This window comes from Zingiber officinale, chromosome 5B, assembly GCF_018446385.1.
Source record: "Zingiber officinale cultivar Zhangliang chromosome 5B, Zo_v1.1, whole genome shotgun sequence".
Taxonomy (NCBI): Eukaryota; Viridiplantae; Streptophyta; class Magnoliopsida; order Zingiberales; family Zingiberaceae; genus Zingiber; species Zingiber officinale.
Genome location: NC_055995.1, coordinates 131,132,119 through 131,157,190, shown reverse-complemented (window position 1 = coordinate 131,157,190; position 25,072 = coordinate 131,132,119). Strand labels below are relative to the sequence as shown.

Sequence of the window (25,072 nt, the reverse complement as noted above, 5' to 3'; positions counted from 1 at the left end):
TGAGACTTACTAATTCAATAGGAGTTCTCTACTGCTAACTATCGACAAATTGATGGACAAATCGAAAGAATCAATCATGTATTTAAGAGTACTTACGTTGACTAGAGTTGTTAGACAATGCATAATTCTACTATAATTTGCACAAGTCCTCTGCCACATAAAGGAGTCCCTTTAAGATAGCATTGGGAGAGCAGCCAATAACTCCTATGGAGATAGCTAAGTAAAAATCTGAAGGGAAATGTTCAGTGGCTATAGATATGCACAGGAAAAGCAAGAGTTGCTTGAGGAAGCCCAAGATAGTTTGAAGAAAGTTACAAGGAGAATGAAAAAATATGTTGATCAAAGGCGAAGACTCTTAGAATTTTCTATTGGAGATAAAGTGTTGTTGAAACTCACTCCTCAAATCTGGAAGAAAATTAGTAGTAAGAATGTTTCTGAGGGCTAATTGCCAAGTATGACGGACCCTTCGAGATAGCGGAGAAAGTCAGTAATGTGGCTTATAGGTTGAATTTATTTAAAACGCTCAGGGTACATCCTACATTTTATGTAAGTTTCTTGAAGAAATTTCATGTAAATGAAACATATCCATCAATAAATAGTACCAAAAGAGAGCTCCGCAAATTGTGAGGAAGTAATTCATTGATGATATTGAGGAGATCTTAGATCGTAGAACTTTCAAAATGAGCAAAAAAAAATAGAAAGATGGAATTCTTGGTTTGTTGGAAGGGAAAACTTAAATAAGAGGCTACTTGGGAAAGGGATGTTACACTTTGACAATTTGAAAAGCAAATCGAGGTATACATGCAGAAGTGTTCGATAAGGACGTCAAGTTCTTCTGGTGGAGGTGGTTTGTTAGCCCCTTAACTCATTGGCAAGTTTGGGCACAAGGATTGACTTATTGCTCCTTTGATCCAGCTTATTAGGCATATGCGCAAGGCATGCTAAGCAGCGACAAGATTTGCAGTGGCGCATGGGGGCTGTCCAAGAACAAGTCAAGCATGAGGCCAATTTGATGGTAACGAACAAATGCAAAGATTGGACATGCAGAGTCTAAGAATTTAGCCAAGTAATGCTTGCAAAAAAGGCGAGCCATGGCGTGCGACGGGCGCATGCAATGCAGCACGAGGGATGGAGCAACAAGAAGGTTGTTTTCGCATAAATCTACGATGCAGAACTTGGGCCATGCATCAAGCGTGTCGGCTAGCATTTGGCATGGTGCCAAAGTAACCAGTTTGTGCAGCCAGGCATGGGCCAAGTACAAGGGTGTGGATTGATGTTTGCCATGGTGTTAAAGCAGCAAGTGATATAGACAAACAGTTGGAACATGTGGCATGGAAGTTTGTCAAAACTGCCTTGCAACTGCTTATAACCGCCATTATAAATAGGCAATGTTAGGCAATGGCTAAGAGGAGAGGAATGTGTGAGCAATCTGTTAAGAGTTCACTTTGTAATCCTTTATTGTAAGTACAAAGGGTTGGAAGTTTTTCTTGTACATTGGGTGTTCTTGCTGGTGGCTAATTTCCTGTCTTTGTCTTGTGCATCCTCTTGTATTTTGGAGGTACATTTATAGGCTAAATCAAGTGTTGGACTTGGTGGTCAAGCAGGAAATTTCCAAGGTAGAAATTACCCTTGTGATATCACCTCTAGGAGTATGATGCAGTTATAAAACTTACTATAATGGGACAAAAGATCAATTCCCGATGAACGTATGTTCTCGGAAAAAAATCTCTCTCGCCACCTAGCTAATTTGGTGATCGGATATAAACCAACCTCCTGATTTATCTTCCTTCATAACTTAGGGATGGGTGATTTAAGAATAAAATTAAGGCATTTTTTATAATAAAAAAAGTTGTCTTTTGACAATTTTAATAAAAAATTATTTTTTTCCAATTTAATTTTTTAAAAAAAATAACACTATTTTTATTTATATTATTATGGCATACAGACTATATGTTACGATATATAAATTTAATTTATTACAAATATTATTTATAAAATAATTTTACATAATTTTATTTACTAGTTTAATAAATATTATTTAAACTTATGATACAATAATTTTACTTGTAACCTTTTAAAAATAACTTTAATCAAATGAACTTAATATCAGCGAAGTTAGTAGTTTTTTATATATAAATTTGTTATGTATAATATTTTTATTAAATTAAATTTTAAAAATAATTTATTTTAATATATTTAGATTTTTATGGTCAATATTATTCATTTGCACATCTCTGTTTCCACATCTAAATTTTAATTTTACCTATTCAACAATTTACTATTCTCAATTAGATATTCGAATATGAGGATATAGATATATCACATAGACTTACAATAATATATTAATTTTGATATGAAATGATTCGAAATTCTATATGTTCATTAGTCTATTTCACATAAAATTGGTTGATGAGTTTAAAGAACTTCAAATTAGTTCAAATAAAAACTAATATATTCTTATTAGTTTTTTTAATATATCTATTCTCTTAAATTAAGAGTAAAGAATTTCTAAAGTTGTAAAGGCATGATAAAATTTATCATAAGCTTATTATAAGGCCTAGGACAATAATATTTATTAACTGGCACCACCAATGAATTTCAAGGATAGTCCTAATTTGAAAAATATTAAGGGGGCATTTGGTATATATTTGGATCATTGAGTTTTGATTAAAGGGTTAATGGCAATGAGAATAATTACTGGATTGATGGTGCTTGGTATAGATACTAGAATGGATATTATTCCCTCCTCCGTGTTGGCCTAGGGATGGGTTGGCGGGGACGCTGGGGCGAGCGAATCACCTTTTGCCACATGGAATGGATATTATTCTCATTAATGTTGCTTGGTTTGGCTTAAATTATGGAATGAGAATCGGCCAAAATTTTAATTTTACCCTTATAAGTAAAATACAAAAATAATCACATAAATTCATGAATTGAACAATTTTATTAAAAAAAAATGCAATATGATGATAGCAACTCTGTCAATGGTCTTGCATAATTAAAACATCCATCACAATATAAAAAATGATAGAAGCAAAAAAATATTCATCAAATCCAACGACATCACAAACATACTATTCCACAGAGTGCATAATAATCTACGTCTTCTATAGTTTAACGGTGGTTGTGCCATGTTTCTCTACATCATATAACCACCGATGTCACTAATAATAAGTCAGAACCAAAACTATATATATGAATAAATATCAAACATCTCATGCATACATAAATAAATACGAAACCAAATCATAACAATGCTCAACATTTCAGATAAAAAACATGTAACCTCATTAACTTATGTCTCCTATCTAGAAAATTAGGTTTAAACAGCGGCTTAAGTTAAACCAAGATATAGAAAAGTGGTATAAATTTAGGCCATAATTAAATAGTTTGTATGTTTTTTTGTTCTTTTTTTCTGTGGATTCTTTACTTCACATAAAGTAAAGTATACAATCATTTCAAAAAACATTTATAGAGTAAATGAACATCATAGGAAATAGGAGATGTCATGACGAAGTGATCGAACAAAAATGATAAAACTACATCCACTGAAGAGAGAGATCTCAAAAGCGACGATCAAGTTCCATAGTCCTAGGAAAAGGACCACTGTTGTCGCCAATAGAAGATAAAGAGACAATAGAAAATAAATGACACTAATTCCGATTGACAAAAATTAGGTAAAAAAAAAGACGTTGAAATGCGAAAATCAAAAGAGAAAGAAAGACGAGTTGAGCCAACTGACTCACTTTCGACAAACCAGATTGTGGCAAAGAGGTGAGTTGAGGCCAGCGACGAGTGAGAAAGAAAGACGCAGAAATGCGAAAATCAAAAGAGAAGAAAAGGTTCGGCTCGAGGGGCTGGGCCGTAAAAAAAAAACACATGAATAGAGAGGAATGAGTTTAACGATAACTTAGGGGTGGGTGGGTTATGAAAGTAGGGGTATCAAATCCATATTCTGATTCGATTCCCATCTACCAAGCTGTTGGGTTCGTCGGGCCGCGAAAACCGCTTTTTCGCGTTGCGGAAACCCCGAGTCACCCAAAGCCATGGATCTCGTGCAAAGATTCGTAAACAAAAATTTCGAAAAACCTTTTCTTGTACGAGTTTGTAAAAACTTTAGATCTACACTAAAGTTAAGATCATTACCCTTGTAGCGAAGCCCTTCGCGTTCCCGCTTGTCCAAGATGTCGCCGGATCTCTAGTTGTCAAAGTAGACAACCTCTATATGTATCCACACGGACACAAGTAGAAGGAGATGACCAAAACACAAGGTGTGCTAGCACCAATGGAGTGTTCGGCCAAGGAATGGGAGAAGGATAAGAGAGAGCACCCAAGGGAGAAGAAGAGTGAATGAATCAATGAAAGGAAAATCAAAAAACCCCTTAGCCATCAAGTGGTCGGCCACTCTAGGAGGTGTAAAACCCCCACATTAATTCCAATTAATGTGGAGACCATTAAGAGTTGTAACCCCCATGAGGTTGCACTCTACGATGATGTGGATCAACACTATTGGTCCACATCTTGCCACCTCACTAAATGACATGGCAACAAGTGTAACCTGCTCATTTAATGTGGGCCGGCCACATTAAATGCTATGGAGGTTTGTAACCTCCATGAGGTGGCACACATTGATGATGTGGAGCAATCCTATTGGTCCACATCTTGCCAACTCACTAGTGATGTGGCAAAAAGTCAAGTCAAACATGACTTTTTCTCTTCCTCTCAAATCAAGTCAAACTTGATCAAATCTCTCTCATGGTTGATCTAATCCAACCATATGATTCAAGCCAACTTAATATAATGAATCTAATTCATTAAATTAAGTTGATTTAATGAGTCATAATCTAAATTAGACTCATTAAATACATGAATCAACTTGAGTCCAACTCAATTAGCCCAATTTGGATTACTCTTAATCCAATATGATTCATCAAATGAATCTAATTCTCTTGGTTCATCATATGAACCAAATCTCCATCTAATTGTCCTTAGTGTGTGACCCTATAGGTTCTTGTAACGTTGGCAATGCCCTAAACCCATTTAGGAGCATAAGTAATGAGCGGTATCTAGCAACACATCATTACTACCCAAGTTACAAGAATGTCGAGATCCGACATCACCTTGTGACTACCAATTGTGACTCCTCACAAAATATGTGACAAATGTCCTTCTATCCTTGACATCCAGATTGATCAATGTGAGGCATAGACCGTGTCATCCTCTAATCAATCTAAATCTTGAACTCCAAGTAGACTCACTCGATCAAATGAGCTCAACATCTCATGTTGACTCATTTGGGCATGGCCATGCACTTCGTGGTCTAACTCTATCAAGAATATTGATGTCGCTCCCGTCATATGGGAGGGATAGATCCCATCTACATCACTCACATCCCTCTGTATAATTTATTACATACCCAGTAATCGCCTTTATAGTCCACCCTGTTACGGGTGACGTTTGACGAAACCAAAGTACATAACTCCTTATGTAGGGATCCATGGTGACTTCAGGTCAAAGGACTAATAGTCATACTAATAGCCACATGAGAAAGTATATGACACTCATATAACGATCCATGATACTTTCTCATGGCGGGTCATTCAGTATACATTCTCTAATGCATACCCATGTGTCAGCTTGATATCTCTATATCCATGACTTGTGAGATCAAGTCATCGAGCTGACCTACATGCTAGTCTTATTGTATTAACATTGTCCCTGAATGTTAATACTCGACTAGGAATGATTTAGAGTAGTGTTCCCTATATCATCTCACTATTGATTCAACCAATCGATTGATATAGGTAAGAACCTTTCTACTCTAGGACGTTACTATACTTATTTTATCTGGCACTAATACAAATAAGCATAATAACCAAAAACCAAATGCCTTAATATATATACATGAATATGATATACATGAGTCCATACAATCATCAAATGATTGGCTCTAGGGCTCTAACTAACACAAGCATCAAGAATGGGAATTAAATAAATTTCATTCTCATTCCAGCATTCAAAACCCGCCTACCAAGCACCTCCTAAACTTTTAAATTTTCAAATAATATAGATTCACCAATCAATTTTGTTTGAAACTAACTAATTTACATAAATAATTTCAAATTATTTCAAATCAAAACTAACCTACAATGTATGCCTATAAACTTCCTTATCCATATACTTACAATAGTATGTGACTGCGCCCGTGCAAATATCAGCTACATTTTTTGGATTAAAAAATATAAAAAAATATTACACACCTTAAATATTATACCTTAAAGTCTAAATCCTAAATCAAAAATAAAAAATAAAAAATGCACCCTCTGAATATTAAATAAAAACACTAAACTCTAAATCGTAAACCTTAAACCTAAAGCTACAAAAATTATATAGCCTAAATCCTATAACCCAAATCCTAAACCCTAAACTTTTAAAAAAATAATTATACACACAATTAATACTATATTCTACATACTAAACCCTAAAACTAAAGCTAAAAAAAAGTATGCACCCTAAATACTATACCCCAAACCTTAAACACTACATTTTTTTTTAAAAAAATTACACACAATTAATACTATATTGTAATTCCTAAACCCTAAACTTAAAAATGTGTTTCTTTAGCCTTAAAAAAAATTAAAAGGAAAAAATAAATGTAGCTGATATCCTACGCATGCACAGTCGTGCAATGTGTGACATATATAGTGAAACAGATAATATTGAATATATCCCGATTTAGTATATTTTTTTTCGAAAATTTCAATTGTTATTACGATTGATTTGATGACCTTTGTTTTCCACGAAAGAGTAGGGCTACATTCATTAGAGAAAGGAATGATAGCTACTTCAAGATTATTAGTTTCTCATTGGATTTTTTTCGGGACATTTTTCCTTAAGTAATTTATACAAGTCATTAATTTTCCTTTCATGTAGTTTATCCATTATTCATACCATTTACAAGATGGGGAATCATAAAAATAATTTAAACACAATAATTCCATCAAGATGGGGAATCATACCATTTTCCGTTCGTGTAATTTTCACGCTAGTATTAATGGTAGGTATTTTTATATGAAAAATATGGGCGTGATAACACAATAATTGGTCCTCTTGGAATGGTGCGAAGTTAAGACATGATGTATTGCCACATAAGGTATTGGGATCAATTTTTTACTTATTTTCAAAAAATTACAAAGAGGATTTATACTCTCTCTCTTGACGCGCGCATGAGCACAGTGGCCAACAAGGCCCGCTACCCTATTTAATGTTTTTAAATTAATTAATTAATTTATATTGTTGTTAAATATTTATTTTTTTATCGAATTATTATTTTTTATAAATAAATGTATAAAATTTAAAATACGAATGTAATTATAAATATTAAAATAAAATATTAATTAATATTATATATAATAAATGAAATTATAAATAAAGATAAATGAAAAACATGGGTCATAAAAAAGTTATTAGAGAGGTTTATGATATTGGAGAGAGATCTTAAAAAGAATAAGTTTTTTAACTTTTTGACGTGGTAGTGAGGTTGTTAATGTGTAAGACTATCCACATCAATATCCTCGTCCAAAATCTAAAATTTAGGGTAAAAGAACTACTTTATTAAATTTAGATATCTATTTTCCACTACATGATACATCAGTTTCCCTATAATTTGTCATATATTTATTTTTTTCATATTTTTTATTATTAGATGGAGGAAAGAGATAGAGGAGAGAAAATTTTTTTATTAAGTGAGGAAGGAGAGAGAAATTTTTTATTATTAGAGGGAGGAGAGAGAAATAATATTTTAATGTTTATGGAATGAAATCCATTCTCTAAATTTAAATAACTACTATTTATAAAATTTATATCTAGGGAATGAGATGTGGATATTTTTTTAATGTAAAATATAAAATTTAAGGTAAAAATTTAGTTTAGGATAATTAATGTGGATACTCTAAGAGATTTATAACCGTGGATATTCTTAGTAAGCGGCCATCTAGATGCACTCCATGAGTAAGACTAGGTAGTAAGTGGGCCATCTAAATTAAATCATTAGCTCTTTAAGTTTTCTCTTTTTATAATAATAAATAATAAATATATGTTTTTTAAAAAAGATAAAATTGAGGTGCTGCCGAAGCATCATTTAAACCTTGCTAAAGAGATGTTTAAATTTTGCAGAGACTATTATATGTTAAACCATCTTAAAAATTGACACATAAGTGCAAGAAACAATGTAGTAAAGACAACGTTTAGGTGCTACAATATAGAGGATTAGCTATCTAAGCGTCTCCTTTTCTTTAAATTCAAATATTTTAATTTCAATTTTATTATTATTATTTTTATTCTATCCCCAATCAACCACATGTTTACCAGTACGTTCATTATTTGACCACACGGATATCCGTTGTTGAACCTTGAATCTTTCAATGAGCTTTTTTTATCATATTTATATCACATCAAAGTAAATAAATTTCATACACTTTTTTATTATTAAAAAAATCTCCAATCAATTTCTGTATGATTTTCATATTTTTTTCATTATATTTTATTTTATATATAAATAAAATTTAAAATCATAAATTACTATTAAAAAAATTAATAATTACAAAATAAATTATACTATTAGAAATAAAAGACTTATAATAAAAAAATTTATTAACATTTTAAATTTAAGTTAAAATAATTATATTAATTAAAAATTATAAAAAAAATAAAAAACAAAGAAAGGATTAAGGAGGGGAGCAGATCTCCTGGTCCGCAAATTGCGGACCAGGGGATGGTCCACTACATGTGGACCTTTGATTTGAATAAACCCCACTTATTTAAAGATGGAGTCTATTCAAATCAAAGGTCCAGATCAATGGACCATCCCCTAGTCCGCAATTTACGGACCAAGAAATCCCTGCTGATTAAGGAGGGGCTCCCAAAATGAGAGAGCTAGTTCCCACCTACCCCATTCATAATGAAAGAGTTATTGAATCTTTCTTGTTACATCTGTGTCATATTAAAAGTAAAAAATCTAATATATTTTTCCACTATAAAAAAACTTCTTAACAACTCTTTCTCTCCCCATGTATACGAGTATGTTTCTTTCCTAATTATCTTGGACCCTGTGTACCTCATTTCATCATCACTTAATCGCTCGGCTTTCGTGATTTATTTCTCTCGTAATAACATGGGGTTTGATGCAACGGGAGCGGACGAACGATTTTATCTTTTTGTCACATGTTTCTTTTCTAATTAAAAAAGCATCTCTAATATTATATTTAAATTAAAAAAATTATTTTAATTTTAAAAAATAAAAACAGGTGATCACTGCGGATGCCTAATAACCCTGACTGCGCCGCCACATCTTCGTCCTCCGCCCCCGTGCTCGTGTTCCTCCCTATCCAAAGATGGGTTCCGATTTCCATACTATTCCCATCATAGGTACGCGGCACACGCTTCTCCGATCTCATCTCCTCGATACTAATTAGCTCATTTTTTTATGCGAATATATCTTCGCTCTTCTTCGGTTTCAGATCTTACGTGACTTTGATTTCTTTCTCTTGGAATTAGGGATGTTTATCTTGTAGGATATGTGATTGCAAATTTTGAAATTTTTGTCTTAGTAACCCTTGAGAATGGAGTTCTGCACCTTTTAGAGGGATCTTCTCTAGCAATTTTTACTAAGCATATTACTCACTAATGAATCCATACAACTAGAAAGGAAATCCTAATGAATCAATAAAATGACGAAAAGAAATCAACTTGATTTTGCTCGCGGTGCACATACAAGATTCTACTGAAATGCAGTGCAGGTGGTATCGGGAGAGAAATGGCTCATTTGCAAGAAATTCTCACCATGCGGTTGGAATGATCTTTTGATTTTGTTACTCACTAAACCCTAACGGCTCATTTGGAATGAAACGAAACGTTCTCCTTTTGTCTTCATTAGATAAACGTTTCTTTACAAATAATACCTTTTCTTTTCCTTCTCTTTTTTGAAACCATCTTGGGCATAAGAAAGTTAATGTGGGCTATTATCAAATCAACACTTTAGACAGAAGAAAATCTTGATTTTGTTTGGTTCAACTGGCACAAATTATTCCCTTTTGTACTTCTAGTTGTAATCCACTATCCTGCCACCGTACCAAGTTATTGCTACTTCAAGCCTCTATTTCATCAATTTCGTGCATAAAAATTGCCACAAACTTTTGATTCTATGCTCATTTCTGGCCATGCCTTAATCGATTAAATCCTTGAGCAATGACTCCATAAATATATACACATATATCGCTCATACCTGGCCAAGAATATTTCTCAATCTAAGTTACTCTTGTTGGACCAATGACTAATATTGTTCTAGGCTATTATGTTATTGCAGGTGCTAGGCAATAGAAGTGCAAAGATCTTATTTCTCCAAGGCACTCATTAAGCACTAACTTTAACTCTAGTTCATACACTAAATTCTAAAGAATTATTTGAAAAATAATTTCAGGATATAAATAAAAGGAATAATCACAACAATGTTGTTTAATTATCACTTTTTTTATAGCAAAAGTTCTCTTCCATTCTAATTAACTCTTTATATCTGGATTAAATTACACTTAGAGTAGGTTGGCCATCTTATTGTTTATTCTACCCTCAAATATATTAAGTAAAGATTGAACTAAAATACTACCTTCATCTTGCAAGTCAACTAAAGATTTTACTAATGCAAAATAATTGGGACTAACATATATAGATGAAGGTGATGGCAATCCACATATGCAATGCATGAGCACTGTGTAAAACAATGGGTGATGTATAGAAGGGTCAAGCTAGAAATGGATTCAAAGCTTAATAATTTTTTTCATAGGTTTTAGGCTTACTAGGATTTTATGTTTTACCTTTTTGATTGAACGATTGTAAATGCTTGTCTTTTCGTCATTGCTTCTTTCCTTAATCCTCGAGTTTCTTGCATTTCATTACACTTCATTACATTTTGGATAGTGATTATGCATTGATTCTTAAGACATCCTTGATGGAAATGGTTATGGTTGAGGGGTTTTGTCAATTAATTAAGATCCTTTGTGAAGATTGGCATGACCTTTGTCTCATGAATTAAGAGAGTGATGTCTTGGATAACTACACTTGATTGGTGCCTTTAACAAAACTACTAACAACCAAGGAATATCACCTCTATAGAACTCACAAAACCTATCTACTTTGAAGTAGTTGCATGATTCAATTACAATGAAATTATAATTAGTAACTGAACATTAAAAACCATGTTTTTTTTCTTTTACATGAAGACTAAATTACTTGATTATGTTCATTATGTACAAACAAATAAGACATCCAAAAGTTTACTATGTGTTCCACAATTCTAGCCAACACGAGTTGGGTTGTGCTTCGACATGACTTGACTCTAATTTGGCCATGACATGTTTAGCTTGAATGCATACTCGTGTTGGGTTTGAGTTTCTCGAGCCTATGGGCCTAACACGGTTGATAAGCTATTTTTTTATATTTTTTTGAGGAAAATTGTATAGTACCTATTTCCCTTAAATAATTTTGAAACTTACTAAATAGTCTTATTTTTTTAAAAATTATTTAAATTTTAGATTATTATTATTATTTTTATTTATACTTATTTTATTACTAAAATTAGGCTCGGTATGGACAGTCATGCAATGCCCCTAGGTAAGCAGCAAAATTAGTTGTGTTGGCATAACTTATTTGTTGTGTAGTGTCAATCATGACTTGAGTGGAGCCGGGTTAGGCATGACTCGTTGAAATGTCTCATTCAACATTTTGACATTTACCATTATGGGGAAATAATGCATTGTGTACATATTTGGTTGGATAGTGTTTTTGTGCTTTCGATCCATTGCTTTCTTTTAGCTTGATGTTTACTTTCTCTTTTTTTGTATAACAATATCTTTCCCTTTGTTATTTTTTTTTCTCATTATTTACACATGAATTTAGATATTAGTGGTTACTTGGAAAAGATTGATGATCCAGTAATGGTTGATGACAAAGAACTACAAGATGTTGTAAGACAATTGGATAAGGCGTGTAAAGAGGCAGGGTTCTTCTATGTGGTAACTTTTCACTTTCTTTTACTTTCATACTATTGGATAAGATGTTTGACCATTCATACTAAAGTAAAATGAACATGAACACTTGGATAGAGTATGACCAGATTTGACTCCAGTCAAATCCCCTCTATTTTAATTTTGGTGTTACTAAAATTTTGAACATTTTTTATAATTATAATGTTTTTATAACTTTTGTTGGTTATATAATCAAGAATAAAAGCATGCTTAATTGGCTAAAAACTTTTCTTTTTCCGATGCATCCAAAAGTACAAAAATCATTTTTTTGAAACAAACAAAGCATAAATCTTTTTTATATTTTACTACTTTATGATGCTAGTTTGCTCATTCTGTATATTTTTCATACATTTTTTTTAAAATTTCTCTATTACTGTATTCTTCAGATTATCTGGGAAATCCCGATTTTTTGAGTGGTTTATGATTATCACAATTTGATTATTTTTAGTTATTTTCTAGAATTGGATATCTCAACCAGATTTGCGCCTTAAACATTTTCAAATTTAGGCCTGTCTTTTTCTGTTTCACCTTTGTGTCCATAAACAAACTTTGTGCCAATATTGGGTTTCAAAGAATTTGATTTATGCATGGGATTTTAGCCAATCAATTCTTATATTTTTTTTTGTAGAAAAATCATGGTATTCCAGATTCACTAGTGAAAGGAGTTAAGGATGTAACACGCACATTTTTTAATCTTCCTTATGAGGACAAACTAAAGATTAAGTTGACTGCCCAAAGTGGATACAGGTGAGCCTACTAGTTTCTTAATATTTTGTAGTTTTTGATTTTATTGTCACAAATTCTTCAACAACCCAACCTATCTATGCTTGTTATTTAATTATTACTAGAGGTTATCAAAGGGTTGGTGAAAATATTACAAAGGGAAAGCCTGACATGCACGAAGCCATCGATGTAAGTTCATATTTTCATTAGGCATTCAGAATTACAATGGTTCATCAATTTCAATGTATAGCTTCTTTTTGTATTAATCATCCAGTCATTGAAGTGTGACAAAAATATGGCTCAGTGCTACAGGGAAATGAAACCTGAAGAGTATGGTTCTCTTGGTCAATCTTTAGAGGGATCCAATTTATGGTACATGTTCCGTTTGCTAAACTCACTAATTTCATATGACTATTTAATGGTTTTGTTGTTATTGTTAGACTTTTACATTTGGACTTTATATTGCTTTGTATTATGTTTCTATCATTATTCTTATTTCTATTGATTAACTGTGGATATTGCTCCACAAAAAAGAGTGATGACAGGAAATGACCCATTTAATCAAACCCCTTTAGTATAGTTTAAACATTATGGAATGTTCTTGTTGTTATGAACTTGTGAGATTGTTTCTGCAAAAGGACATCCCACCAAAAGCTGTCAGAATATGATGGTTATGGTGATCTTACCACCAAAAATTCAGACCTACGATGTTGTTCACTAACTATGACACTTTGAATCATAAGGCATAGCGTAAAAATTTATTAAATGATGAAATTCAATTTAAGTTTGCTTCATTTTTTAAAACCATTTTCATCTCTACATTTTTTTATTATATATTTTTTAAAGGAAATCATCTATGCAAATGGTACAAATAATTATCTCACTTGAACAATAGTTAAGAATTAAGGTATTTTATTATCATCATGAAACAAAGTTATAACTTCCCTGTTTAGTGATAACCAATGTTTTTGGAGTTAAGGTTATGCCTTTTGCTCCTCACATTATCCCTCAAATCTATAGCATAAATATCTATGCTAGTTTGTTACAAGAAAGATAAATGAATTTGCAAGAAGGCATATTCAGTATATTCATGAAAGATTGTATTGATTGCAATGTGGATAGTTATGTGTCAAACTAGCTACTTCCACCAATGTTATGTTTCTCCTTTGGCGCTGCCATAATCACTCATTTTGTTGTCTCTTGGCTATTAATCACTACTAACTCCTCTCACATGTATGGTAGTAATGAGATATTAAGAGAGGTAAATGGTCTCTATTGTGTTTGCTTTATTCCTTCATCTGGATAAGTTATCACCTCATGATTAGCATATTGTTTTTCAATACTCATGTATGATTGAAGATGGTCTAGCTAGAGCGAGGTGAATGGAAGGTTTGCAATTGTTGCAAAATATAACTCAAAATCTAATATCAGATACATGTGTGCATGTGTGATCAACTAATGTATCAAACATACAGTGGAAAATAAATAAAAACACAATATTAACAAAGGATATAATGCGATTTAATAGCTCTATTTCTATGTCCAGAACCCTTGTCTAATCTAGTGTGACATCCCAAAGCAATTGACTATAGGATCCTTGATATGATGCAGCAAAGCAAACCTTGACAATGGTAGTAAATGTAGGTAGACCTCTTCGCAACAACGAGCGACAAAGCACTTCGTAAAAACACCCTCCGACTAGATTCCCTTCTAGTTGAGTCAACTATTGATCTAGATTCTTTCTGCTAGATTCCATTTAAGTGAGCAAACACTTAGTCCTTGCTCACTTCCCACAACCCTCATTAGTTGTACCAAGTGAGCTTCAATTATTGCTAGAGACCTTCTAGCAAACGAAGACAAGACTATCTGATTCTTTCTAGATCCCTTTAGAAGCAATCTCTCTCTAAAAAAGATAGTGAATGAGTACAATGGGAGAAAACAACTTCTACCTCACCCTATTAGATAAGAATTAATCCTAGGTGAGAAGAATGATATCAAGTGAACTTTTAGAAATAAGGATGAGACCTTGATTGTTGCTACCCAAGCCAAGCTCCTTAGTGTCCTTTTGCACTTGAGCAAGATGAAGGATAATTAGAGATGTTTTTGTGTTTGTTCTTGTGCCAAATAAACCATCAAAATAGCTTTTAAATGAATCCTTAATGGCCACTTTTAGCTGGTTTGTTGAATTATACAAAAGTTTTGAGTCGACCAAACTTTGTAATACAATTGTTGAATTCTCAACGTTTGAGAACTTAGGCCGCCTCAGAATTTTTGGTTGACCCGTCAAAAAATGTTTGGTTAACTCAATTTTTCAAAAAAAAAAAAAATTCAATAGACACAATAAAATTTTAGAGTCGACGCACTTTCAATGGAAGGTAGATTTAGAGTTATCTCAGTTTGGTCAACAAAAATGTTTGGGTCAACTCCAAATCTTAAGACAAACTTTCAAACAACTTTCAGGCTCCTAATCTCCATAGGATGAAGCTTCCTAATAAAAATCTTTGCTTTGAAGCTACCATTACATTAATTTTCACCTGAAAGAAATTTAAAAGATTGCAATTCAAACATACAAATCTTTGATTCTTTCTCTAAGGTTAATGACAATTCATGAGTTTGAAGCTCCACAGAGCTTCATGCTTGACCTATCAAGTACGTCATCTAATTTTAATACCTCAAATTTTGAATTTTATACTAAGTCCTGCACACTTGATGCACATGAGGTTAGATCTAAGATAAGGGAGGAATATAATAGGTGAAATGATTGGTCACATGTGAGGTTACCATTGCTCAAGAGTGACACATGTTACTTGTGTAAGGAATAGAGGGGAATCACATGCGAAGAGATGTGGGAGGTGTGAGGCAAGTAATGTAGAGAGATGAGAGAGTGTTGGCCCTTATACGAAGTTTCTTTTTATTTCAAAGAGTATTGCAACTCATGTATACATAGCATGTATGCCTAACAAATTCCTCAAAAATATTATTGAAGTTTAAGTTGACTATGTCTTATTTCAAACATTTTTTAGTATTAATTTTTTTTTATCAAACTAAAGAGGATAAATACAACTGTCCTATCTATGTTCAGTTTGAGATACTGATTTTATCATTTTTTGCTTTATCCTCCCATATTAAACTTACAGATAGCCAAAAAAAACTTTGTTATCTTTTTCACTTTTCTCGCTCATTAACTTTTGACCTAATTACCCATCTTTGCATTTGATACTATATACTTTGCATATACGCATAAACAAATCATACAAGATGGCTTTGCTAATAGGGCCTCACTAGGAATTCTATAGCAAGGATAAAAACTCTTATTTTTTTTTACTATAAAAAGGTAGCTAATATTCTAAACATGAGTAGAAGTAAAGCTTTGATAAAACTTGTAAATGAAGAATTTATGCTTTGTAACCATTTGATTATAATAGCAAAGGACAGTCCGATGCACAAAGCTCCCACCAATACGGGGTCCTCGAGAAGGGTTTATTGTATGCAGTCTTACCTTACATTGCAAGAGTTTATTTCCACAACTCGAATCCATGACCACTAGGTCACACGACAACAACTTTACCGTTGCGCCAAGACATCAATTTTGTTGTAGCAAATATTGTAAAAATTATGTTGTTGGATAAATATTTGTCACTTGATTTATTATATTCCTAAGCCGCACATAATTTCAATTAGGGAGAGAAAAATCCAGCTTGTCATAATTAAGTGCTTATTCACTGAGTAATGAATTTGATATGAACTAATCCCATAATTTGGGGCTCTCATATTTTGTATCATACTATTGTAACATGCTTAAGGATCCTACTTCTATGTTTCAGTTTAGTATTTTCAAGAGATGTAGCTTATAAGAATAATGATATATCCTGACCTGTCCTTGCTCTCTTCTTACAGGCCATGCTATCCTCCAAATTTTAAAGTTCTAATGGAAGAGTATATTTATCTTCTCAGAGGTATAGTTGCTGCTTGCTCATGCATAGTAGCATGCTCTGCTATTATTTTGGCAGCATCTCATTATTTATTAATTGCAGACCTTTCACGGAAGATAATGCGTGGAATTGCACTAGCACTTGGTGGACCACCTGATGCATTCGAAAGAGAAAAGGCAGGTGATCCCTTTTGGGTAATGAGATTAATTGGATATCCCATTTCATCTGATATCTCAGAGATACAACACACTGATACAGGATGGTAGGCAATTTTGGTGTTCAATCGTTTCTTTCTTACATTTCTTAATTGTTGTAGTTCTTATGTTTGCATATATTTTTTCCTTGTGTGACTGTTTATGCAGCGGAGCTCACACAGATTATGGTACGACAATTACAATTTGGATGCTTGATAAATTGTTATTTTTTGTCTATTAATAGATTATACAATTTTTGATAAAACCATTCACCATGAAATTAACTATAACCTAAAACTCAAATTTAAACATAAGAATTTCTAAATCTCTAAACAGATCATTATTAAGAACTACTAAACATCTCTTCTGGTGGACTTTTGCCCCCATATTTCTCTGGTTAATTTCCATTTTCTCAATATCCTATATACCATAGCTATTTGTTCATATGAAATTGTCAGTTATCGTCTTTTTTTTCTCTTGATAGTATAGCATGCCCTGAATAAATTATTCTTATCATTCTGTAACTAATCAATTGGTTAAGTAGCATCATTGCAATCTGACCTACTACAAAATTTGAAGACCTATGTGTGATAACCATAGCTAGACATATGCATTCCTAATTCATAGTTTACTTGTAGGCTTGTTGACATTGGTTAACCAAGATGTCGAAATAAATGCCCTTCAGGTATGATTTTCTTATTTGCTAAAGTGTCATACTAGTACATGTTTAATTAGACATTGTATTTTGACATGTAAATTTATCCCCAAAATGTTACCGAAAACATGCATGCAATACAAAATAAAATATGGCTCTAAAAAAAAGTAAGATTGTACAATAAGATAGACAAGGTTTGTGGTAGTAAAAAAGTGGAATCCACCTTTTTGGCCCCACACGATCGGTCCCACGACCATTTGTGAGGAAGTAAATCGGGAATTTATAGTTGGCCAGTGCGGAGGAGGATTTTTTTTTTCCCCGACTTTGCCAAGATTTGAACCCTTGTCTTATGGTAGCAACTCTGCTCCGCACTAGCCAACTCAACCTTCCCGAGGGTAGGATAGACAAGGTTTGTGTTCCATAATTTAGTTGTCTTGCTCACCGACATCACACCAAGATGACACCAATATATGCTTAAGTTGACAAATAAGTTAAAAGGCATACTCAAGTTACAATATGAACTCTTGAGGATAACTTTCATTGATTGTTGATGCCAAAATAAAAAGTCTAGGACATGTAAATGGCCATTTTTAGTCAAAATTTGTCAATCGAATTAAGAATTATTAAACACGGTGGTAGTATAATATATGAGGCATAAATTTAAAAAGTTAATTTAGTTGACTTGAGATTGCTAAGAAAGAGACATGCGGTGGGTTGTTAGGTTGGATAAAGCCAAAAAAAAAAAAACACACAAAAAAACTACTATGTAATAACTATATACTGTTTATAATTGAATAGAAGGATCTATAAATCCAATTTTTTTGAACCTATATTACTTGTTTTGATTTTTAAAATTTATCATTCACAATCGGTCCACTATATACTGTTTTAAATATATTTTAAAAATTCCTTACTATCTTTAGAAATCAAGGTTTAACTACAAATTGGCAGAATTTAAGTACCAATAACTTTGAATCAAAAAAGATGATAAGAGTCTTTAGATCATTAGAGACTTGTTTGGCTTATCTTATTTTTGGACAATTTATTTTAGATTGTTTCCTAATCAATAAAACAATTTCCCAAAGTTTGTATGACATTGAAAAGGATCTTAGAAATTTGAAAGCAGGGTCTAAAGTGTTGAGCCAGTTATCTCTCGACTAACATGTGAGCTAGCACCGAACGGGTAGTGCATTGTATTATTTTTTTTTATACCAGGTATTTGGGTCTTACGAGCCAACTAATCATGTACGATCCGGCCTCACATTCTGCATACCATGTAAATACTGGAAGTGAGGTGACCCTTGATGTGGCCCCTAGCTACGAAACCCTGGTTGTTTGGGAGAAACACCCAACCTCTTACCACCACACCCCCTGTCAACCCGTCTCAGGGTCAACACGGAGGAGGTAAATCACAGGTGACTACTAGCCTTTGGAATAGTAACTAGCACATAAGGGAGGTATTTATTTTGACTTTGTCGTGATTCGAACCCCAGGCCTCATGGTGGCAACACCTCATGTGCTAGCCACTAGATCGTCCCGATGGAAAACTAGTAGTGCATCATGGTGGCAAAAGGCGAATACGCTCGCTCCCAGTTCACCCGCCAACCCGTCCCAGGGTCAACACAGATGAGGTAAATCACGGGCGGCTACTAGCCTTTTTTTTTGGGGGGGGGGGAGAGAGGAAAAGTAGGGTGGATAGTAGAAAAGGTTTGGAAAGGAGTATAAATGAATTCGATGGGCAACAATGGACATGTTGAGCTAGGAGCATTAAGGGAGTGAAATGCGTGGAGAGAGAAAAAGAAGAGAAATGAATAATTTCTAACCTCATAAAAATACAATTAATTTAATTAAATACAATTGACTATTCTATATATAAACTTTGTTTAATTTTAAACGAGTCAAAATAAATTCAAATCAATTCTAATTTGAATCAACTTAATCCTAATCAGCATGTCAACTTTATAGCTTCCACCTAACCCTAAACTGACTTTCACTCGACCTCAAAACTAAAACTAATTTGTTATCTAAAATATTTTAAAAAACAGTTGAAAATGTAAAAAATTAAATAGAATTAATTTGGTATCTAACATTAGTGTAGATTTTTTTTTCATATTTGAATATTGTAGGAGAGAATGTGTGGGCAAGTGATTGAAAATTTATTTGACTAAGATAAGTAAATAATTTGTTTGTTTTTCTCATTATGTTTACTTGGGTTCAATTTAATATTATTGGCAGCAAAGGTGAAACCGTCACCTTGACAACCTCTCCAGGGTGACCCCCCATTGTCCAAAGGTAAATCACAGAGGGTTTCGCCCAACAACAGCAGCGCATGCAAGGAGAGATTGAGACAACCAACAGGGCATTCTGCACGCGCTGGGAATCGACCCCAAGCCTATTAGTAGCAATACTCTTGTATAAACTAACTGAGCTAGTCTAAAGGGGCTTCAATTGAATTTTATTGAATACACATGGTGGCAAAAGGCGAATACGCTCGTCCTCAGCGCTCTCGCCAACCCGTCCCAAGGCCAACACGGAGAAGGTAAATCACGGATGACTACTAGCCTTTGGGGGGGGGGGGGGGGGGGGAGAGGAAAAGTAGAGAGACTGAGGGTGGATAGTAGAAAAGGTTTTGAAAGGAGTGTTTGTTTTAACAAGGTTCTCAATAATTTCATGTATTAGCTAACAGTTTAACACTATCACTGTTCCCCTCGAATAGATAAACAAACACTTATATTGTCATCCTTCGGCTGATCCCTTTAAGATCACTAAACTTCTGGAATCTTCATTCTTAGTAATTTCTTGTATTGAATTATATTTCTTTTCTACTTTTTGTATTTTCTATATTGTGTTGGTAGTATATGGATTGTCTAACCAAATTCTTTTCTTTATGATGTCATATTCTAAGTTGTCATAAAGTCATCAATGTTAATCTCAAGTTTTAATGGAAAAAGACGTCGATGTTCATATAAGATCAGACTATTTATGCTAAAAGTGCTTAAACTTGTTACCTTGGACCTCTAACTCTATTTGTTGTAAGGTTAAGCAATCATCTGTAAGTGATACGAGTGTCCTTCATTACCTAGGTATATCAATATGAAAAGGTGGGTTAGGTCGTCACTTGAAAGAGGATCGTCACATTGCGCTTGTATATAGGAATTACACTGGACATTCAATAACTGAAATCAGTAGATAGTATAATTAATTTTAAACTAGTTGAGTATCTGGTTATGTTTAATACGTAGGCTAAATTATGTTTAAGTTAATTAAAATAGTAGATACTTGTGTATACTTACATATATTTTATCCATTTGCTGTGTATTCACAGAATTGCCTATCGTTAGAAGCAAGTATTTTGTCCTGTTTGAACAGAGAACAAATAGTCATAAATATTTCGAATTAAATGTAATGGATTTGACCGAATTAAGTAAAAGATGCTTAGGATTCAAATCTTCAACTTCCTAGCAAATTTAGGCATGAATGTTGTACTTCTACAAATTAAAGAAACATATGAAGTTTCTTTTTTGTATGAGTTTGTTCGCTAAGTTGGGTACTCGGAAACTAATGTGGTTTTCTAGATATTTTTTCTTTTAATTATTTACTTGCAACTTCAAAAACGTTTTTAAAATTTTCATCTTCTTTACTCTTTGCATTATCAAATTAGACTCTTCTCTTCGAGCTTTAAGGTCTTCACTTTTGAAGAGACTGTCTTATCCTTCGTCATAAAGATTCTGATGTGTTTTTTTAAATATTTTTCTAACTCATTTACTTATAACTTCAATAAAGTAATAAGTAAAGAAAAAGGAAATAAATGGGTAATAAAAGAGATATTTTTTTCAAAAGTTTAAATGATTAATTTAACTTGGAAAATTTAATTAGGCGAGAGAAGTATACAATTTTTTTTTTTATAGAAGAATTAAAAGTAGAACATATGCTAAATAAAATACAAAATGAAAACATTATTTAATCCAATAATATTTCAACAGAGATATGAAAATAATTAGGAAAACAGAATGTTGAATGATTACAAAGTCATTTTATCTAATATTGAAAATAAAAAAATATTTGATTAATGAATGACAAGTATTTTAGTTCACTTTTCTAAAAAATAAAGGAGATATACAAAATTATATGAATTATAAGAGGATTAAACTAATGAGTCGTACTGTAAATTTTTTTTGAAAAGTGATACATTTTTTTCACCATATTTGCAACTTCTGATGATAAGTCTTTTTCATCAGTTGAAGGTTCAAACTCATACTCTGATTCAATATTGTTTTTTTGGTTTAGGCTTGGATTTTAATTTTGACTTTGCCTTGACGCTATCAGATTTTTCTAAATCAAAATTATACATTTCTATTTTTTTTTTGCAAGGTTAGTTGGTCATTAGACACTCTATATGCATCTATCATAAATGTTCATAAAATAGTTATTGAAAATGCCTTGAAAGCATAATTAATCACGTCTCGATTTTTTTACTTGCTTTTTGATTGCACAGATGTTGTTGAGAATTTCTTTAATTCTTCCGTGAAGTTGATTAACTGATTCACCTTCATTTGAATGGTCTACACTTGACTCGATAGTAGGTCTTTCTTGGTGGTTCTTAACTTAGCTAATCCTTCATGAAGTCCAATCAACTTCTTTCATAACTCGTTTGCATTATTGAATAATCTAAATTTATTGAGTTGCTTGTAAGTTAGACCGCATTGAAGAGTAGTAGTGACTTGACATTCACTTGAGGCTTTTTTTTTATGTCATTGGTCCATAGGTCGAATCCTACTAGTTCATCATTTGAATCTCTTGGTTGGTCAAAGCTGACTTTGATGATCAACAATTCTCTATTTCGATCATAACGTAGTACTCCGTCATAACCTTCCAATATACAAAATTATTATCATGGGAAAAAAAAGATGAGAGATTGTATCCTTCCTACAAATGGCATTAAGTCCTCACGCACTATAGGAGAGAACCAAGAATTTTATAACGGGAGGGCAAAAGATGTGTGTTTATACCGGGCGGTCGTATTGTTGCCCTCATTCTTCGCCCATTCATCATTCATTTTTATACCCTTATCCTTTTTACATTAAAAAAATGAGGGGGACGTTATCAACTCCTCTAAAAAACTAAAATACTTAAAAAAAAAAAAATCTAAATATAAAGCTTAAAGAAAATATAAAAAAAGTTTAAGGTTGTGGATAGAAAGTAGTAACTCATCATAAATTTAAACATAACATGGTTTAAATTTTTAAACTTTGGTAGAAAGTACTAAGTCATCATAAATTACAAGTTTAAGGTAGAAAGGAAAGAGTTTGTATTTGTCAGCATCGTTAAAGGGTATAGTTGGTTGCAATCCATCCAACTGATAACATATCCACACCAAAGAAACGTTGTGGGTAGTCCAACCACTGTTTTCCAAGGTGTATTTCAATTCTATCTGATAAATTTTCACACACATTAATAAGTTCCTACCTACCAATTGTCAAAAGGGTAATCTACAAACAAGAATATGTTTGATTAAACTGTGAAACTTGCAATCAACAATAACATCTTCACAATGTAGGTATGATCATTTCGAAATGCTGGATTAAATGGAAGGCATGGATTTAGAGTCATTTTTTCTCTATTTGTGTCACATAGTCTTGTTTACATTACTGATTAAATGGGATGATATTGCCTTTCATGAAATCTGTATTTTTTTAAGACTCCATATGTAGCTCTTATTTTATGTATGAAAAAAAGGTAGATCCGCTACCTTAGCGGCCCCCCTAGTGCCGGCCCCACGGATATGGAGGGAGGTTCATGCAGGTACACAGGCCATAGGCGCATGGCGGGGTAAACCCCTAGGTCGTCAGTTCCTGAGAATCGACCCCTGGCCATTACGCCAGAGATACCATGCGCCCACCGTCTGTGCTACGCCCTGGGGGCTTATTTTATGTATGAAAGTAATTTGAATAGGTGGTTCACCCATTCAAAAATTCTTTTTTTTTAAAAAAATAAAGAAGCAAAAAGCACCTGAATACATAATGAAGAGTGGGTCCTGTCCTTTCAGCACTAAATTTGTATGATTTTAGTTCCAAGGGATGTTAGGGGAGTATCCTTATTTCATGTGAAGTGATAGTCGAAGCCTTCAAAGGTAATTGTTTATCTTTAAAAAGAATAACTGCCTTAGTCTTTTGATTTTAATTCCAAATTGTAGGTCCAGAACAAAAATGGTGAATGGATCTCCGCACCTCCTATTCCTGATACATTTGTTTGCAATATCGGTGACATGCTTAAGGTTGTCTTCTCTCTCTTGAATAAAATTCTTGACTCATTCAAATAATAAAATTAAAAAGAATGCAATGTCTCTAAAAGGGGAAAAAATGCATTGTCTTATAGCATGATTTGGTTCTTAATTTCCTCTGAAAGTGATAACAAATTGTGTAATTGTTTATAGTATTTCCTTCCAACAAAATGGCCTTCATTTTCATTTTTTGTGACTTCCAAGCATAAATGAAAAGGCCAAATTAGGTCAACCTATCTACTGTTGGTAACTCACAACATACTAAATGATGCAAATTGAAAATTTTCCTTGAAACTATTTGAGTGAATGCATTGAGGAATTCCAGATTTGGTCCAACGGATTATACGAATCAACTCTTCATAGAGTGATCAACAACTCCTCGAAATATCGTGTATCTGTAGCTTTCTTTTACGAGGTATGCTCATCTGATTTCAACATAATAAGTTTTCTGTTACCTCATCTTTTATTTCATTATTTCATGAGCAGCCAAATTTTGATGCTTCTGTTGAGCCCTTTGAGTTTTGCAAGCAAAAAACAGGGGGGATTGCAAAGTTTGACAAGGTTGTTTATGGAGAACATTTAGTTAACAAGGTTCTCAACAATTTCGTGTATTAGCTAACACTATCAATGTTCTCCTCAAATACATAAATAGATAAATGAACACTGATATTGTCATCCTTTGGCTGATCATTTTAAGATCACTAAACTTATGAAATCTTCCTTCTTATTAATTTCTTCTGTTGAATAATATTTCTTTTTTACTGTTTGTGTTTTCTGTATTGTGTTGGTAGTGGATGGATTGTCTAAGGATATTCTTTTCTTTATGATGTTATATTTTAGATTGTCATAAAATCATCATTGTTAATCTAAGTCTTGATGGAAAAAGATGTCGATGTTCATGTAAGATTAGGTTGTCTATGCTAAAAGTGCCTAAACTTGTTACATTGGACCTCTAACTCTTTTTGTTGTAAGGTTAGCAATCATCTATAAGTGATAAGAGTGTCCTTCATTACCTAGGTATATCAATATGAACAGGTAGGTTAGGGGTTGTCACTCGGAAGAGAATCGTCACATTGCGCTTTATATAGGAATTACACTGGACATTCAATAACTGAGATAAGTAGATAATAAAGCTAAATTTAAACTAGTTGAGTATTTGATTATGTTTAATAAGTAGGCCAAATTTGTTTGAGTCAATTAAAATGGTAGAT

General features: G+C 32.9%; 1 protein-coding gene across 2 annotated transcripts; it reads left to right on the top strand.

Moving 5' to 3' along the window:
- Positions 1-9,302: 9,302 nt before the first annotated feature.
- Positions 9,303-24,592, top strand: LOC121986036 (2-oxoglutarate-dependent dioxygenase 33-like). 2 transcript variants are annotated; one of them, XM_042539798.1, is made up of 12 exons: positions 9,303-9,426; positions 11,950-12,065; positions 12,706-12,824; positions 12,926-12,989; positions 13,075-13,172; positions 16,698-16,756; positions 16,835-16,994; positions 17,095-17,114; positions 17,565-17,611; positions 23,775-23,855; positions 24,187-24,276; positions 24,348-24,592. In XM_042539798.1, exons 1-12 carry the CDS (start codon positions 9,393-9,395, stop codon positions 24,474-24,476), a joined length of 1,017 nt encoding a protein of 338 aa, XP_042395732.1. In that variant the 5' UTR covers positions 9,303-9,392; the 3' UTR covers positions 24,477-24,592. The 2 variants fall into 2 exon arrangements, with proteins under 2 accessions (XP_042395732.1, XP_042395733.1); XM_042539799.1 differs by having other exon boundaries at positions 9,340-9,426; positions 13,105-13,172.
- The last annotated feature ends 480 nt before the right edge of the window (positions 24,593-25,072 follow it).

What these genes read in the sequence shown, in the direction of transcription:
- LOC121986036 (XM_042539798.1), top strand. Translation starts at nt 9,393, where the DNA reads ATGGGTTCCGATTTCCATACTATTCCCATCATAG. An exon ending in GTATATTTATCTTCTCAGAG is followed by an intron (nt 16,757 to 16,834) that starts GTATAGTTGCTG and finishes TATTAATTGCAG; the next exon opens with ACCTTTCACGGAAGATAATG. An exon ending in CAACACACTGATACAGGATG is followed by an intron (nt 16,995 to 17,094) that starts GTAGGCAATTTT and finishes CTGTTTATGCAG; the next exon opens with CGGAGCTCACACAGATTATG.